The sequence below is a fragment of the Sus scrofa genome, chromosome X (genome assembly GCF_054392235.1).
Source record: "Sus scrofa isolate SSC_HxYL_T2T_F1_AM1 chromosome X, Sscrofa_HxYL_maternal_Yorkshire_Landrace_v2.0, whole genome shotgun sequence".
Classification (NCBI taxonomy): Eukaryota; Metazoa; Chordata; class Mammalia; order Artiodactyla; family Suidae; genus Sus; species Sus scrofa.
In genome coordinates, this window is record NC_139401.1 from 61,866,266 (window position 1) to 61,885,073 (window position 18,808).

At 44.7% G+C, this 18,808-nt stretch overlaps 1 protein-coding gene across 3 annotated transcripts in view; it reads left to right on the forward strand.

The window, feature by feature from the left end:
* MSN (moesin) overlaps nt 1-18,808 on the forward strand; it is a 123,466-nt gene that overhangs the window by 55,670 nt on the left and 48,988 nt on the right. The window contains 1 exon segment of one of the 3 annotated variants that reach the window (NM_001009578.1): nt 3,379-3,494. The exons of the other annotated variants lie outside the window; for them this stretch is intronic. Within the exon segment in view, the coding sequence (NP_001009578.1) occupies nt 3,483-3,494 (12 nt within the window). The 5' untranslated portion in view covers nt 3,379-3,482. 3 annotated transcript variants of the gene reach the window in all.

The following is an 18,808-nucleotide window of genomic DNA, read 5'->3' on the forward strand; positions in this document are numbered from 1 at the left end:
GAATGCCACTCAGAATGCAGAAGTTTTTTACTTCTTTTCTTTATATCTTGAGTAGGAGGTGATTACACGTCCAATCTCATTTCTCTCTTGAGCCCGGCATAGGCCTTCACATAAATCAGCCTTATGCAGTTCTTGCTTGCCATTTCCATGACTCTAACATTCAGACTTACTGCAGTTTTGGAACAGTTCCAGTCCCCTAGGAACCCTGAGCCTATCAACTAGATCTCATGCTCTAAAGCTCAGGTCAAATCTTCTTTTGCATCTCCTGTCTTCTGATTCAGATTCCCCCCAGCCAGCTTCTTTGGATTCTAGCTCTAGTATGTCCTTATACCACCATCTGCTCATACTGGCTCTTATCTAGGTTTACTGTTTGAAAAATACTTGCTTGTTTCTCCTCGGCCTTTGAATCCAGCTTTTCTAAAAACCCAAGTGTCTTCATATTTCTTACTTCCCTCACCCAGGGTAGCCAACATATGTGGGGATGTTTAGCCCTTATTCTCTTGTCTTCTCTCTACAAACACTGGCATAAACCTTTTCATATCTAAACCTAATCGTCAGGATTACTCTGGCCTCAAGAAGATTGAGCTAACCCAACTCACATGGGATCTTGGAAGGGTGTGGGGTGGGTGGGGAGAGATAAGAAGTTTTGGCCATATAGGCATGAAGTACTTTACGAAAAGAAACAAAGGCATGTTTTCCCTGGCCATCTTGAAGGATAAGAGAGCACCTCAGCTGCCTCTGCTCTGCTTTGGAGACAGAATATGGGTCCCTCCTAACCACAGAGTTTCAAGCCTAACCTTCAAGCAATGTCCAACTGCTTGAACTTCATAACCACAACCAGTTTCTGTCTGGTGAAGTGGAGGGTGACACTACTCGCCTGGTTCTAGCCTTCAAAAATTCTTGCTTGTATTATGGCAATAGCTTAAGTGAGCTTTTTGCCTTTGCTATTACTCCTGAGTCCATTCTCTCCACACTAGTTGCCCAATCTTGGGTAAGTTATTTCCTCTTTTGGATCCTCAGTTCCCTTTGCATGGATTGGGGCTGGATTAAAGAGTCTCTGATAGCCTATGCTTTCCTGTCCTTCTCTTCCCTAGGGGAACAACTACCTTCTTCTCTCTCAGTCCCTCTTTCCATCAATTTCCTTAGCCTCTGTACCTTTTGACCTTCCTTCTGCAGTTTAGACTGCTATGTCTCTTCTTCCTTTTAATACTCTGTTTGGATGCTTGATACTCCCTAACCAGCTCTTTTATGTGTATCTTGGGGAGGGGTGGCAGGCATGGGATATGGGGGATGACACACAGGGAGTTTCCACTTTCCAGGATGGATAATGAAAGTTGGAGTTTCCAATCAACTTCCCCTCCCCCTTTAGGCTCTTAGCCTAGTTACAGGCCCTGTGGGCTCTAGAATATAGATGAGGGAATCAGTGATTTCCTTGAACTTTTGGGAGGAAAGGACCACAGCAATGTCAAGGGATGTGATTGGGTGTCATTGATACTCATACTGCTGAGGCTTTCTGAGGAGTTCTGCTCTTCCTTGGGTCAATTACTCAATTCAAGAAAACCATTTGGGAAGAGAGAACTTTGCTTACCCTAGCAAACATCAATGAATCTTGGCAGTAGTGAGAGAAACTGAGGTACAGTGACACATGGATACTATTCAACTGTGAAAGCAGAGGAGCAGAGAATAGGAATGCTGATTCCTGAGAGCAAATGCAAGGCTGGTCCCTATGCAACCCTACTAGACTCATCTATTATCCTAGGGAGTCTACTTCCTTTCTTTTTTTTTTTTCCTTTTTAGGGCCACATCCAAGGTATATGGAAGTTCCCAGGCTAGGGGTCAAATTGGAGCTACAGCTGGTGGCCTATGCCACAGCCACAGGAACATGGGATCTGAGCCACATCTTTGACCTACACCACAGCTCACAGTAATGCCGGATCCCCAACCCGTTGAGCGAGGCCAGGGATCAAACCCACATCCTCATGGATACTAGTCAGATTTGTTTCTGCTGTGCCACAACAGGAACTCCCTCTAGGGAGTTCCTTTCTTATCCTTTTATAATGACAGAGTGGGAAAGGACCTTGGAAGCCCAGGAGCCCAGCCCTTTATTTTTACAGAAGGGGAAACTCAAGCCCAGAGGGGGGAAGGGACTTACCCAAAGGCTACACAGTGGTCAGAGAGTGAGTTAATGACAAAGCTATGCTGAAATCCAAGTGTCGAGACCACCCTTTTCAAATATCCTTTTCACTGCCCTGAGGTGGCTCATTGTCTCTGAAGTATATGTTGCCCTATCTCAAAAAGAATACAGACCATGCCTCCGCACAATTTCCAGTGGATAGGGGTAAAAAGGACTATGGCTGGTCAATTTCAAACTAAAACTCAGACTTAACTAGATAACTGTTACAGTCTAGAACATCTCTATCCTGGTATTCTGTGACCTTGACAAGAAGCAGAAAGTGTGCTGGTAGACATATCTCAAAGGAGTGGACTGGTGGGTGCATCTAATCTGGGGGAATTATCAGAAAGTGAATCAGGTATCAGGTGAATGTGTTGGGGGGGGAACTAAAGGATCAGGGCATTGATTTGAAGAAGGTGGAGACTAGGATTTGAAGGAAGGAAAGTGAATAGAGGACAGATATGGGGAAAAGCAGCCAGATTCTGATTTAAAAAATGAGGATTGAGCAAGAATGGAGATGATATATGATGGGAAAAACAATATAGAGTCCCACAGAAGAGAATCAATGAAGTGTTGGAGAAGCTGAGGCAGTTTAGCCAAGAGAAGTTTCAGGGCATATAGGATCTAAGACCTTTGAGGACTTGCTGGGAACAGAAGGGGATTTGTGTGGCCTCAGGGAGCAGAGCTGGAGCCACAGAAAAGAGGAATTCAGACACACGTGGGAAAAACTTTCTGAGAGTCAGAACCATCTTGAGAGGAAACCAAGAGTTTTGCTAGGTAGTGAGCTCCCCATTACTGGAAAGTTGCAGTCAGGGCTGTAAGCCTCTTTCCAGGGTGCGGCCTAGGGCCTGGCCCTACTTGGAGGTGGGGCGGGATGGCCCGGATGCGGAGGGTCAGGGGCTGTGAAGGGGGTGGGAGAGGGGCAGGCGGACTCTGGTTCGGGTGGGAGCTCCCACTGGAACGCTCAGGTCCAGCCTAGCCCCCAAGTAGCTGGTGTGGCCCGACTGGGCTGGGCTGGGCTGGGCGGGGCGAGGCCAGCGGCCGACGAGAAGGCGGGCGCGAGGGCGGAGAGCGGCGCGGAAGCTCGGCCACATAAAGGAGCGGGCGGCGCGACGGGGGTGGCTCTTTCCTGGGTGGGGTTTGTGAAGTCGTGGCCCGTTAGCAGGAAGCGGAGCAGTCGCCCCGACGCTAGCGAGAGGCCCAATCCGAGCCCCCAGTGTTTGGAGTCCGAGCCTTGTGTACTGCGTGCTCAGTGCCGCCCGACAGCTCCCAGCCAAACTTCGCCAACTCCGCCGCCTTTGCCGCCACCATGCCCAAGACGGTGAGTGCCCAGGGTGGGCGCTGCCGGCCCTGGGGGGGAGGTGCTCTTGCGGAGCCTGGTGGCCCCTGCCTGACGGCCCTGGTCTTGGCCAGCCACCCGCCGGCTCGAGGTGCCGCGCCCTCCGCAGTGGCCTGGAGTCGGGAGGGGCGGGGGTGGAGTCCGGGTCCGGCGCGCCGTCGCCGTAAGGGGGTCTAGGGATAGAAGCACGAGCCGGGCGGGGCCGACCTCTTTCTCAGATTACAGTTCCTTGTGTATGCAGTGCGACAGTTAGTGAAGGCTTCTTTGGGGGCCCAACGTCTCCTTTTACTCCTGAGGGGCCCTGGGTACAGGGGAGAGGACTCTAGTCCGAAGGAGGACCCTTACCCAGTCCAGGAATTGGTGCATTTATGAAGCAAGTCTGCCACTGCCCAGGAGGGGCCATGGGAACTAAGAAGCAAGGAGGAGTGTGGGAGCTGCTCAGTGCATCCCCAAACCCCCACTCACCTTTCCCACAGCTTCCCCAGGCAGCTTCAGATGTTTCCCACTAGAGGGGGAAGAGAAAGTTGTGGACAGACTCATTGAGGCCTCTTGCTTTTACCTGGGAAAGCTAACATTTCACTAGGCACCAGTCTGAAGGAAGGTCTGCTCTATCTCCTGTGGGGGCGGGGAGGGGGGGGCGGAGAGGACTGGTTTCTTCCTCCTCTCCACTGCTAAATCGTCTTTCTCATTGCTTACTGGCTCTCTATCCACTCTGGACTGTTCTGTGAGGTGTGGAATCTCCTGTGGGGCCACACCTTTCTAGAGTGGTGGTAGCTTCTAGGATCTGGTCTCCACCCCACTGGCTGTTGTGAGAAGAGCAGAAGCCTCCTGGGAGTGGGGCCTATGGGGCCGGATGCCCAGAAGGGAGGGGAGGAGGGGTGTGCTTGAATAATGAGCCCTGCTTGCTTTTGTGCAAGTCATGCCAAATGCCTGTTGAGGCCTTTCCCTTGCTCAGGAAGGCAGGGTGACCATCCTGGCTTGAGTCCCTTAGGCCAAGTAGCTTGTTACACTGGTTTAGGCAATGCAGTTCCCCCTGACCCCTCTCCCTAGGGCTGCCTGAGCCTTTTAGAGCTAAGATAGTGACTGGTAGTCTTGAGAAGGTCTGAGAGCCCCTGGAAAAGAGGAGTGGGGGCCTGGTTCTTTGGGCGTGTGCTGAGCTTTGGTTGCCACGATGCTGTGTTCCAGCCTTACTGCCAAGTCATTCTTGCCTTTCCAGAACCCTGTCCTTTATTTTTTTAAATTAATTAATTAATTAATTTTTTCCGCTGTACAGCATGGGAACCAAGTTACACATACATGTATATATACTTTTTCCTCCCATGAGCCCTGTCCGGTAAACACACCAAGTTTTCAACAAGTGTGTACTTTTACCATCTCTCTTTTCAGTTGCTCATGGTTTTGTGACATGGGACTTTACCACACTCCCCCACCCCCTCTCTGCCCCACATACACACAGTGACAGAGAATGGTTTTGAAAAGGCAGGGGGGGAAATAAAAACACTGTTTCTGCCATCAAGGGGATTATAAAGATCCTTCCAGGAGCCTCTCTTTGGGTTTATCTCTCTGTGGTTGACTCCTTGACTCCTCTTCAGATGTGGCTTTGCCTAAATAGGTGGATGGATCTCTCAGAATAGATTGTGCCCCGTAACCTCTCTTCTCTAGTGGCATCTCTCATCCTCAATCCTGAGATATCTCATTTAAACACAACTTGATAGGCCTGGAAATTGTCTCAAAGTTATCTTAACCATCTTATCTCAATCAAAAGTAGCAAAGAAGACAGCATGGTTATCCTTTTCCTGCTATGGAGAGAGACTGGAGTATGAGTTGTTTGAGGTCAGGCCTAGGGTACTGAAAGTACCTGAATACTGAAAGTATTTTTATGCAGATTAACTGAAATTTGAATCAAGTTGCAAAGAGAAGGATGAATTTTGGTAGATTGGAAGTTTTGGATGATTTCTCGGCTGTGTGGCTTCAAGGAATGGTCATCTTTTAGGAGAAACAACTTTATCATGCTTTTTAAGATCTCCAGTCTTAACCTGAAAGGGACTTTAGACACTGTCTATCTGGTATGTCTCTCTCTCTCTTTTTTTCTCTCTGTTTTAAACTAATGAGGATATTTAGGCCTACAGACAAAGACCTAAGGGCACATGATGACAGAACCAAATTGGGGTCCATGCTTTTTGATGCTCATCATGTTGACCCTCTGTTCTGTTTCAGCGAAAGATTTAAGTTGAGCCCCTTCTCTTGCTGAAAGCAAATTTCCCCCTATTCTCAGGCCTTTTTGTCCTCAGATAAAAGGAAGTGGATGATTTGGGCAAAGTAACCAATGTTGGCTTTTGTATTGTCTCCTGGTGAGAGTTAGAAGTGTCACAAGGTGCCTCCTATTACTTTTCTCATTCCTTAACCCAATGCTGAGGCATCTAGGGGCACAGTCTAATTCACTGCATACCAGCTAATAACTTTAATGAAGGGAAAAAATTCCTTGTTCTTCATTCCTTCTTCACTAGTGTGCTTTAGGCTATTTCTGGAGTATGACAGATAGGGAAGGGTAGTGGACAAATCAAATCTGTTCATTCATATGAACTATGTGTACAATCTGTCCAGGGTTGCTTTCACTTTTACAGCCAATTTTCTCTCTTAGTCACCCAGCTCCCTTTAAATCTGTTAAAACATGTCCCTCTGTACCCTTTCTCCACCAATTCAGGATTCTGCTTCTACTTCCCAGTTTCCTGAGTCTGCTTTAGTAGCTAGAATGGAGCAGATTATTAACTGCCATCTGTAATTTCTGGTGATGATAAGACAGTTGTAAAAAAAATATTCCCCTCCACCCTCTTTAACTTTTTTTTTTTAGATCACAAAGTCTTTGGGACTCTCACAGATTCCCTAAAAAGTGACTGTTTTGAATTTTCAAGGTATTCTTGAATTTTTGGTTTATTAGAGTTGAAAAGGCTCTTCACAATTGTTGAGTCCAGTTGTTGTCATTGTATAGATGGTGAAACTAAGATCCACAGATAGGAGGACCTGACCTAGAAGGATGCAGCAAGTCAGTAGCAAAGCTAGGATTTGAATCTGGGTCTTAGAGGGCCAGTCTTGGTAAAACCTCTTAAGTTTGCTGAGTTTTTAGCCCTAGCTCAACAGGTCAGGAGAAAGGTGATCGAATAGTCATTGATGGGAGAAACCATATGAGCAGATATAAGGAGCCCAGCTCCTTAAAGGATTTGAAGGCTTCTGGGTCTGCATTCAGCTAAACTTTAACAGGGCCTATGTGGACTGTTTATTCTCCTGTCATTCTTAGCATTGCTTGAGCCACTCGAGTGGCACTAAAGTGATACTTGGTGAATAGGAGGCAGAATCTGTCTCTTAACCCTTGAATCAGCCCTGCCTGGAGACTTCAAGGGCAGATGAGGGATCAGGAATGGAGGTTATGTGGGAGAGACTGACATTTTGAGTCCTGCATCTGTCCACTTCTTTGGTCCTCCAGCTCACTTGGCCCTTTGTGAAAGTTTGGATGATAGAGCAGGAACCATCTTGGGGGTTTCCTTTAGGCTTCTCCTTGAATAACTTTCTGGGCAGAGAGGGGATAGTGGGGTAGGAGACCTTTTGTTGGACCTTGCAACGTACCAACTAATCTTTACTCTGTCATATTAGGCTTGGAGAGGGGAAAGTTGCTCTATGAGTGGGTGACAGAGATGGTATTGATCACTAGTCTACTGACTGTTAACAATTATCCAGCTGCCTGAAACAATAGCTTGTTTTAAGGGTGTTCTTTTTACTTTTGTCTCTCTTCCTCCTCTCGGAAGTTTGCTTTATTGAATGCTGGAGCTTTAGAAGTTATCTGGTGGTCTATTTTGGGATAATCTGTTGGTCAAGTGAAGGAGGTGTTCTTGTCATGACTGACTGGTTTTGCTCTTCATCTCTTCTCCTATTTCATTCTTGATAGAGCTGAAAAACTTTTCAATTCCAGTTTCTGATTTGTAGTACAGGAGCAATCACTTGGAGGGTTAGCTCAGGACTCCATTGATTTAGAAAGTGGAAATGGCAAGTAGCACTGACTTGATAGTTTTTCTTCTTTCCCCATGTAAGAAGAACATCTATGTCCTCAGTAAAATGATCCAAATGAAGTGGGCCTTTAGGCAGTTCTTTCTTCAGGCCCTCAGTCTCTACAGCTTGTCATGAAGGAATAGATACACTCTAGGGACCCTTCTAGTACTGATCATGAAAGCCTTGATGGTATAGACTCAAGCCTCCCATTTGTATGTCTATTCCTTCATACATTCTTTTGAGTGCCTAAAATTTGAGTGCCTTCTCTGTAACTGACAGTGTGCTAGGCTATGCTGAGAATACAGAGTTGAACAGCACTTGCTAAAATGTATCTTCTTGTCCCCTCCTACCTCTGGAGTGCTCCATACTGAGCTCAGAATAGAGAGTTTCTAGCTTGGGAATTGGTTTGTCTCATGAGTAGCTCTGACAAGAACACTGGCATGAGTATTCTTGGTCATTTCTTCTTGAGTCTATGGAGGGGAAAGGACTATGGCTTTTCTGACTGAGAAACAAGAAAGAAATCAACTGAGACTATATTATGAAGGCTGTGGGTTGACTGAAGAGCCTCAGACAAACACAAACAACTCATGGGTTTTTCTCCCCTTTCTTCTAACTGCCTGGATGTAGCATTACCCCCCACCCCCATAGCTCTTATTCTTTTTTTTTTTTTTTTTTTTGTGGCTCTGCCCAAGGCACATGAGAATTCCTGAGCCAGGGATTGAACTCACCACAGCTGTAACCAGAGCGACAGCAGTGACAAGCTGGAGTCTTAGCCCTCTGAACCATGAGGGAACTCTGCCCCCTCCCACCCCCGACCCAGAGTTCTGCTGATTCTGCTGAGAGGCCAGGAAGCTGCTGAGTTATATTTGTTTTTGTTTTTGTTTTTTTTTTAATCTTTTTTTTTTTGTTTTTTTCTAGGGCCACACCCATGACACATGGAGGTTCCCAGGCTAGGGGAGCTATAGCCGCCAGCCTACACCAGAGCCATAGTAATGCGGGATCTGAGACTGTCTGCAACATATACCACAGCTCATGGCAATGCCAGATCCTTAGCCCACCGAGCAAGGCCAGGGATCAAACTCGCAACCTCATGGTTTCTAGTTGGATTCATTAACCACTGAGCCATGAAGGGAACTCCTGAGTTATGTTTTAAGTTTACTTTTAACCTCTTGAGTGTGGTAGTTAGATAAACTGTTAGACAGTGAGTAGCTGGTGGCCATAAACCAGTCTCCTGAAGTATCTACCACCACTGAGCTGAGGGCTAACTGTGGGGTACAGCATTTCAAATTCACCTGCTCTTAGGATGACACATATCTTCCTCAGCCTTAAGCTTCCCTTTTAGCTGATTGTTCTGGGTGGTCTGAGTTTCTCACAGGAGCCTTTTGGAATTATAGGACAACTGAGCTGGCCTTAAAATTTTTCATTCAAATTTAGTTTTATATTTTAGATGGGGATACCAAAGCCCAGGAAAAAAAAGTGATTTGAATGAACTGGTAATAAGACTGGGACTAATATCCAACTTGCTTGGCCTCAGGTTAGGGGAGGAATTTCGAATGTCTGTCTTTTAAATGGCACTTGCTGTGTGGTGCTCAGTGTTTTCTCCCTCTGTGCTGCGGGTGATTTGACCATAGTGTTAAAATGATCTTGGGAAGAGCAGGTCCTTCTGAGAATGTTGAGCTGACCTCAAATGTGACTTTGTATGGTGATAATAGAGGTGGTTCAAGCTCTGACCTTGCTTTTGGGATTCTTCGCAGTATTTCCTAGGAAGGTAAGTGTTTTGTTTGGGTGGTGGAAAGTGGATGTATGCGCTGAAGGGAAGTAAGAAGGGGAGACTGGCCATATTTTCCTGCTTGAGTCTAGGCTTCACTGTCCTGAGAGCCTTTATTGAGTAATTTCATTTTCATATTCATAGCTAGAAAGATTATTCAGCTTCTTCAGGATCACATGAAATTGGTAACAGTATTGAAAGGAGAACTTGGCGCTCCTGATTCCCAAGTTAGTGGTCTCTCGCTGGATTTGCCTGATTTGGAAGGATGACTCTTTTCACCCAGGGGACACAGACTTCCAGAGAATTGGCTCTGTGGTGATTACATTAACAATATGGCCACAATGGAGTTCCCCTAAATAGCTTCTGCTGTAGCAGGTTTTAGTCAGTGGGTGACTCAGTTCTTCTGGGGCCTCAAAATGACTTTTTTCTCTTCCTGCCTGCCCCTCACCCAAATTCCCCACTTTCTCTTTGCCATTTAAATTTTTGAGCTCTGTCCTCTTTGTATTCTGACTTAATGCTCCAGCTTGACCCGTTCCTTGAGTTAGGAGACCATAATGGTACTTTTTTTCACTTTGGTGACAGTATTTGCTGTTTTGCAACCATTTGAATACAGACTGGAGTCTCCCACCTTAACCCGCACTACTCATCTCTAGGTTTTGTAGGCCAAGGCCGGTGAGGGTAGCTAGCTAGCCATATAAGGACATTTTAGGCCTTTATAGAAACGGAACATGGAGTATTGGTGAAAAGCATAAACTTTGGAACCAGACTGCCTGGATTCAAATCCCAGCTGTGTCCAGCTAGTTTTGTAGCCTTGGGCAAGTTACTTAATTTCTCTGCCTCCTTTTCCTCAACTGTAAAGTGAAGATAAGAGTAGTACCTATCTCATGGGGTTGTTTTAAGAATTAAATGAGGCAGTTCGTAAAGTGCTTAGGCTGTGCCTAGCATCTAATCAGTGCTCTACAAATATTAGTTATTATTAATTATTTATGGAACTACCAAATGCCTAACCTTGTGCTAGGTAGGATGGGTAAGAATGAAGGCAGGCAGCTGCATTCTCACCATTTATTGAATGGTTACTAAGTACTATTTACTATAATGGATACAGATAAATGAATAGAGGATATAATTGGTACATTCATAGATGTCCTACTGGAGATTTAGGGCTAACTCACTTAAAGACAGTTTTTAAATGAGTTAAAAATGAGAGGAAAAAATATATAATTTACATGATATTTTCTATAGATTTTGAAAAGAAGGGACACTAATGGGGCCTTGAAGGATGTATACACTTGGGGGTAATGGCTGTTCTGGGTAGGACAGTGATATAGTTTTGGTACGTGGTTATAAACCAGGTGGCTCTAGGCCAGTGCTCTCTTGAAAATAAGTTTGTCTGAAATGAAGGAAGGCTTGACGTGATGATTGTTTCAAGGGGAGCCACAGAGTATATGTAAGTATAGACCAAGTTGCTCTTTCTAGGGTCAGTTGGAGTCAGTAGTCCTGTCTCAGTTGGCAGACCCCTTCTGAAGGGTTTGTTGGGGAAACTGCACCTTGGATTTTCCAGATTTAGGTGAATTAACTAAAACAAATTTGGTTGTCTTTGTTGCCCAAGTGGGTATGTGAGCAGCTCCTTCCTTCATGTTTCTGCATGAGCTAAACCAAGGAATAGAGCTAGTGATTACTCTCTTTAGGTCGGCAGCCTAAAAACAGCTTTTAGTTCTCTCAGTGGCTTTGCTATGAGATAGGTATTTGAGAAAGGATGGAAATGAGGGGAGGATTTCTTCATGTGTAATTGTGATAGGTTGAAAATTGTGGCATTTTCTGGCCAGGACCCAGCTGTAGCTTCTCATCCTTAAACTTGGAGAAAGGACCTTTTGGGTAACTTTAAAAGCACAGCTTTTTGGTTGTGCGTAGAACTAGATTTAATGGCAGAAATAGATTTTATGCTCATTTCAGTGGGCTTGTGGCATAAGGCAAGTGTTGACATAACTCCTAGGCCAATGGTATGGGGACATACCACTGTGTTCACTTAGTAGTAATGATTTGCCAGGTAGCTTCCATGATTGGTGACTTTGAATGTTGAGGTTTCTTCCTGTCTCTGGTGACTCTTGTACTTTGTGGGAATTTGATAGATACTTTGTGTGGCTAGGTTATCGATTAGGGTCTAATGAAAGAAAAATTGAGATGTGGGCAAAGTATAATCCAGAGAAATCCTTTCCTAGATATTTATTTGGGAGGTAACAGAGGCCAGGGCCTAGGAGGGGGAATAAGGCCTACCTATCAGGCTTGGTCAACCTTTCTTTCCCTTTCTTTAATCCTGGCCTCCCTTAAATACCTGGGAAAGATCAAGGCTCATTTTTCTCCAGTAAAATATGTTTAGATAAGATTCCTGATCTTACTGTCTTGGTCTAGTCTGCCCCTCACTCCTCCCCTGTCCTTTTTCAGGAATTTCAGCCTGAACGTTGAAGTATACTAAGAGGCTCTTACTGGTTGTAATCTTTAATTAGAGTTGACTAATCTGTGGTATGGATTTGGAGGGTGGGGGTCAATGTAAGAGCCAATTTGGGTGTCATTAATTAAGTTGTACAAATCTTTACTATCCTCAAGGGATTTAAGTAAGCTAAACTTCTCTCCAGATATCCTTGCAGATATTCCTGAGAGATTGACTAACCCATAGAAATTCCTTTGTTGAGAACAAAAGTCACTTAACATTTTTGTCTTTGCACTTTTCCTTTCTCTAACTTGAAAACATCAACAACTTGAAAACATACAGTATCAGAAATATGCAACCAAAGTAGAGCAAAACCCTTTTTCCCAGGTTCCTTAATCTCACTTGGTGAGAACATCTGCGTTTTGCTTCAGGGTTATATTACACCTCTCTGCTGGTACATGGAGAGGTGCTCCAACAGAAGCTAAAGAGGGCCTGGGGAAAATTTAGATTTAGTTGCCTTTCTCTCTGCTATAGTCTGGGCATTTTTCTAAGGTTGGGAGTTTGCCTCCTGGCTTTAGGCCAGTTGCCAGAGGAAACCAATGACTAAAGGCTTCCTCCCTCCGATGTCAGCTTCTGGAACCTTTCCTGATGATTCCCTACCAGTCAAGTATGCCTTATTTGGCTATATTTTTCCCCCTCCAGTGCCCTTGCCACCTAAACTAGTCCCTTGTTCTTCTTTGGTACAAGGAATACCTTCCTCAAGTTGCCACCGGCAGCTTTTCTTTTTCCTTGCATAGGGCTTGTTTAGAGCAGGAGGTGAGGTTATTTGTTGGGCCTGGGGTGGGGGCAGGCAGTGAGAAAGGAGAGAGGAAGATGTGAGAGCTCTGGAATGACTGTGATTTCTCCACCCTGCTTTCTTATCTCTCCTTGCCCTCTTCAGTTTGCCTAGTCACCTCCCTCTAGCTTCTTACCTAGATGTCTGATAGCCTAAGAGTAGTCTTGCTTGGCCTGAAAATGCTCAGAGTGTAGGGGTTGATGGGGTGGGGCTGGGCTCTCAGCATCTGAAATTATTCTTCTAAAGCCTTCTAGTTGGTAAGTTCTTTAAGTGTGCCTTTGATATGCCAAGTCTTCGAACTTGACTTTCCTGAGTGTGCTGGGTCCAAGATCCTTCTGCCTCTTGTTCTCAGTTCTGAGCTGTCTAGCTTTAGCTTAAAAGAGCTGAACTTTTGACACAGCTTGGAGCACCTGTCTGGATTTTTTTTTTTTTTTTTTTTTTTTTTTTTTTTTTGCTTTTGCTTTTTAGGGCCGTACCCGCAGCATGTGGAGGTTCCCAGGCTAGGGGTCAAATCAGAGCAGCAGCTGCTGGCCTACACCGTAGCCACAGCAACACTAGATCTGAGCCGCATCTGCGACCTACAGCTCATGGCAATGCTGGATCCTTTAACCCACTGGGCAAGGCCAGGGATCCAACCCACCACCTCATGGTTACTAGTCAGATTTGATTCTGTTGCACCACAATGGGAACTCCCCTATCTGGATTTTTAAAAAAATGCTTTGGAGTAGAAATGAAAAGAATGACAGATTGAATCAGACTATCTTGTTTTTAGTCTCCGCCTGTGTGACATTGGACAAATCACTTTAATGGCCTTAATTTTCATATCTATAAAATGAGAACATTGGCTTTTTCTGACAGTATGATTAGTCATCCCCAGTCTTTAAGAAGATAGTAAGAGGTTCTTGGAAAGGGTATAACAACAGAGAACAGCGACTATTTGGAGAAGTTGCTCTTTGTTCTTTAGAATGGAATTGGGAGTGTCATTTTCCCCCCAGCTATCAATGTGTAAGTAGCCCTCTCTATTTTAGTGAGCTCTGCTTAGAGGTATTGGAGTTCAGCCTGCAAAGTATTGTTGCTGGCTAATTTGGGTCATTGGTGACTCCAGGAAGAATAGAAGACCCTTGAATTAGTTGTTGTTCCAATAGGGAAGGGGAAGACCAAGAAACAAACCAAAACTGAAATGCAAATGAGATTTGACTTCCTCTACTACCTCCCCGACAACATCCCTCTCCTTACAGTTATAAAATTGCTTTTGGCTGAGTCTTAAATTGCTAATCTCCCTTTCCCCTTCTTCTGTCTGAGTCACTGATGTGTTTATTGCCCTTGGATGGGGAGAGCTAGGTGATGTGGTCTTGGGTGGAGTGAAGGGGAGACATTTCTAGTGAGGGAGAGTTCCACAAGCCTAGTGTTTAGCTTTCAACTGATCCTGCATTTTGTGAATATGACTTCCTTTGGGCAGACCTATAGATCAAAGAGGAGGGATTTCTGAATTTCCTGTGGGGGCCTAATGGACTGATAGGGCATAAGCTAGTTTCTGGAGATGGTGTACCATTGGCTGGATCTGTTTTCAGCCTTCTTTTTCCTTACTGACATTTTATACAGAGCTTGCTTGTGAATCAAGGATCTCAGGCTCTATCTCAGCCACCTAGGAGTTGGCCATGAACATAATCTTCACCTGCCCTGAGCCTCCTGGAGTGAGGGCAATATAGGAGTTTTCTTGGTATCTTTCCTTTGGGTACAAATTTCTAGGGTAGTTTAATCAGAGAAGGCTTAGTTGGGGAAAGCTGGATGATGCTTTTGAGTGAAAGATTCTTCTCCAGCATTGAGCTGGAATGGTCTCAGGACCATGCAGGAACTTGCTGCTTGGAGCAGCCACCTTGCTGGCAGCCTTTCCTTCCTGGGGGACTCAACATGTGTTGTTAAGCATCCTAGTCACAGGTAGTAGATTAGAAAGGCTCTTGGTGAGGGAGAGTAGGGAAGTCAGTGGGAGAGGGAGAAGGAAAGAGGAGTAAAATACAAGAAGGGTGGTTATTTTTATACTTCTCCTTTTTATGAAACCCAACATGGTATATGACAAAGTTTATCAAATAGAGAGAGACATCTTACATAAGCCCACCATTTTAGCATAGCAATTATTATTTATATGTATTTCTTATCAAATCTCATGTATTTACCTTAAGTCTTCTATGGTGTAATTATATTGTACATTAAAAAATCTTACTTCTTTATCTCTGTTTGACATATCATTAAAAACTTAGGTAAATATTATTTAGTTTTAAAACACAAACATTTTAATGCCATTACAAAATTCCACCCAATAACTATGTCATAATTTACTAACCATTCACCTTTTGGGGGCATTTAGATTACTCCTAGCAGATTAGTCCAGTGTTTATAACACTGCAGTCAGTGAGAACAAGAGAAAATCTATACACCTTAGCATGATGGATATGGAGAGCCCTTTGATACTTGGCACCATCCTAGCTCTCTCTTCAGACTCCCACTTGTTGCTCCATGTACACCATGCTGTAGCTTTGTGGGATCAAGTTTCCCCAAGTAATCCATACCTCTTGTACATTTAACCTTTGGCATATGTTTTTTTCTATTCAACTTGAAATGTTAGGTGTCTCTTCTTCATCTCTCCCACTCCATGCCACCTCCACTGGATGCCTTCTTTAATATTCCCAGGTAGTATTAGTTGTACTGTCTTCTATGTGCCCACTATACTTTCTAAGAATTTCTCATAATACCTACCACGTGATATTGCAGTTATCTGGGCTCTCGCACTTTCTCTTTTAGTAGTAAACTTGTGGACTTTAAAGTTTCTAACTACTCCTTCCCCAAGAAAGGGTTGTTTTTTTCAGGTGATGGTTAGGGCTGGGTAGGTCTTTGATGAGTGCATAGTCAGTGACAGACATGGAGCAGGGGAAGCAGCAGTAATGTATTCAAGGGATCCAACAATGTTGGCCGAGCACTTGGTAGGACATATTAGGCACCAGTAATAAAGAAAATACACTTTAGAGAGGGGGAGGGTGCATTAGCACCTGTAGGGAGGAGAGGCCTGAGAGAGTCCTGCTGGCCTTGACCTACCAGTGCAAACTTCTCAAACCATTCCAACTCTCAGTTTCCCATTTGCAAAATAGAATAGTAATACCCTGCTTCTTAGGGTTATGGTGAAGATTTAGGCACTAATGCATCTGGAAATGCTCTGTGGGCTGTGAGGCACAAGGGAGGGAGGATAGGCTCAGGACATCCCATAATTTTTTTCCAGTTATCCTGTTAAAGTTTTGTTCCATGTATGTTACCCAGCTTCTGAGCACAGAACATCAGATGCTACAGTTTCCCTGAGCAAACATTCCCATAGGCGCCCCACAACCTGATGCTTTTAGTGGGAGGTATGCAGAGAAGTCCAATATACCCACTTACCTGGCAGCATAGCTCCACCTGGCCCCAGCACTGCCCTACTCAAGAAGGGCCACAAGTGGCTGAGGAGGGAGGTACCACCTTTTCCTCAGCTCGTTAGCAGCAAATGAGGGGTACTAGAGCAGAGGGTTTCCTAACATCCCCTTAGCTGGAGGTAGAAGTATTTATAGAAGCTACAGTAAAACTGGGTACCTTTCAGGCCTTCTGGATACAAACCAGCCATGTACTATTAGGACAGAACTGTGTCTGTCACTGACTATATGCTTTTCAAGAGCCTGCCCGTCCCACCTGTCTTGGGCAAGCAGCTCGTGAAGAACCATCCAAGGTCTCTGGATAGGAATTCTTCTCCATCCAGTATGATTTTTGTTTTCTCCACATACCCATGACTTCTTCTTGCTGCTGTACTGGCCATTTGAAAGCCCCTAACCCACCGGAGAATTTTATGTTTTATAATGGAAGCACATTACTTAAATCTGTGGAAGATCTATTGGTCAACTATAAAACACAACAAGGGGAAAAGACTTGGTCAAGGTCATGTAGTGGGCAGAAGCAAGACTTTAACCCAGGACTCTCAGGAATGTATTCTTTTCATTCTATCAGCCTAGCCCACTAGGAATGTAAGTTTCATAGGAACAGGAGCAGTTTCTCACTACCCACTGTATCCCCAGCACCTGGCATAGGGAAGATGTTCAACAAATATTTGTTGAGTAGATACATTAATTACTACTATTGTCAAGTTGGAATTGTTTTGCACAGACTCCTTTGGCCATATCTGCTAGAAAGACAAGCAATAATTTCAGTGGTCCACTGGAAATTGCCTAATGTGGCCCGAGCAGAATGGAGTGGTATAATGCCAAGGAATGGGGAAGAGTTTTCCCTCTTGTGTGCCTTGAAGAGACTGTTTACCTGTGAGTGGTCAGCTTGTTCATAGCCAATTTCCATTCCCTTTTCCCATGTCTTCACATAATATAGTTCTGTTCACAACAAAGGAGAAATTTCAAATCAAAGTTTTTAGTGGATTCTGGAGTTCCCGTTGTGGTGCGGTGGAAACAAATCTGACTAGGAAGCATGAGGTTTTGGGCTCGATCCCTGGCCTTGCTCAGTGGGTTAAGGATCTGGTGTTGCAGTGAGCTGTGGTGTAAGTCATGGATGCAGCTCGGTTCTGGCATTGCTGTGCCTGTGGCATAGGCCAGCAGCTATAGCTCTGATTAGACCCATAGCCTGGGAACCTCCATATGCCACGGGTGTGGCCCTAAAAAAAAAAAAAAAGCAATTAAAAAAATTAAAAAAAAAGTTTTCAGTAGATTCTAACAGGTAGCCATGTAAGCATTTCTATCTGCTTTTGTTTTGGTTTTTTTTGTTTGTTTGTTTGTTTGTTTGTTTTTGTCTTTTTGCTATTTCTTTGGGCTGCTCCCGCGGCATATGGAGGTTCCCACGCTAGGGGTCGAATCGGGGCTGTAGCCACCGGCCTATGCCAGAGCCACAGCAACGTGGGATCCGAGCCGCGTCTGCAACCTACACCACAGCTCACGGCAACGCCGGCGGTCCTTAACCCACTGAGCAAGGGCAGGGACCAAACCCGCAACCTCATGGTTCCTAGTCGGATTCGTTAACCACTGCGCCACGATGGGAATTCCTCTATCTGCTTTTATGAAGAAACTTGGAGCTTGGCCCTGGGGTACGTATTTGAAGCATTACCCAGTTTTTAAAAGTTTTTACTTTTTTTTGGTATGTGGGCTGCTCATTGTGGCATGGCCAGCAGTCAGGACTGCATTGTGTAATCTAATCTGGAGAGGTTTGTGCTCCTGAGGTTTAAGGATTGAATTGGCTTCTCTTCTCAGAGATGGGTAGGACCAGACACAGATCAAGGAGGACAGCAAGGAAATCCTGTAGACCATCATGTTGGGGGACCCAGCAGCCGAGTTCTGCTATTGCTGCTGTTGTCACCACCACTGCCATTGCCATCACCCAGGCTACCTTAGGGCCTAAAGCTGCATATCTGCAGATCTGGGCCTGTTTTTGTCAAAGTAGGATAATTTGGGGAGTAATAGGTGGTACTCTTCCTCCCATACATTCCTGAGAGAGGGATGTGGCCAGCATTTGGGAGGTATGTTTAGGCCTACTCTATAGGGTTGGGTGCCCTAAAATAGCAAGAGCCTCTGAAGGTCATCTTGTCGGGTTTTTTTTTGTTTTTTGTTTTTTGCTTTTTAGGGCCTCACCCATGGCATATGGAGGTTCCCAGGCTAGGGGTCCAATTGGAGCTACAGCTGCCAGCGTACACCACAGGCACAGCAACGTGGGATCTGAGCCACGTCTGCAACCTACACCACAGCTCACGGCAACGCCGGAACCTTAGCCCACTGAGCGAGGCCAGGGGTCGAACCTGCAACTTCACGGTTCCTAGTCAGATACATTTTCACTGCGCCACAATGGGAACTTCAAGGACATCTTGTCTTTAAATGACTTTTTCCATCTGTTCTTATAGTGCTGAGCTAGACACCATACAGATAATGTTAATAGACCCAGTCTGTGCTTTTTTTGTTAGTACAGACTTAAATAAAACCAGACTATTTATTTTATAATTTTTTGATTTGTGTTTTCTCATTATGAAACTAATACATATTTGCTATAAGAAATAAAGCAGCACTGAAAAATATATCACCTGTCTTCTGCCCTGACTGTTTTCCAGAGAGAACCAATATTTATGTAAACCAGTTATTTATGTGAACTCAGACTCCTTTTTAAATGCATTCATTATATGTATATATGTGTGTGTGTGTATATATATATATAACTTTAAA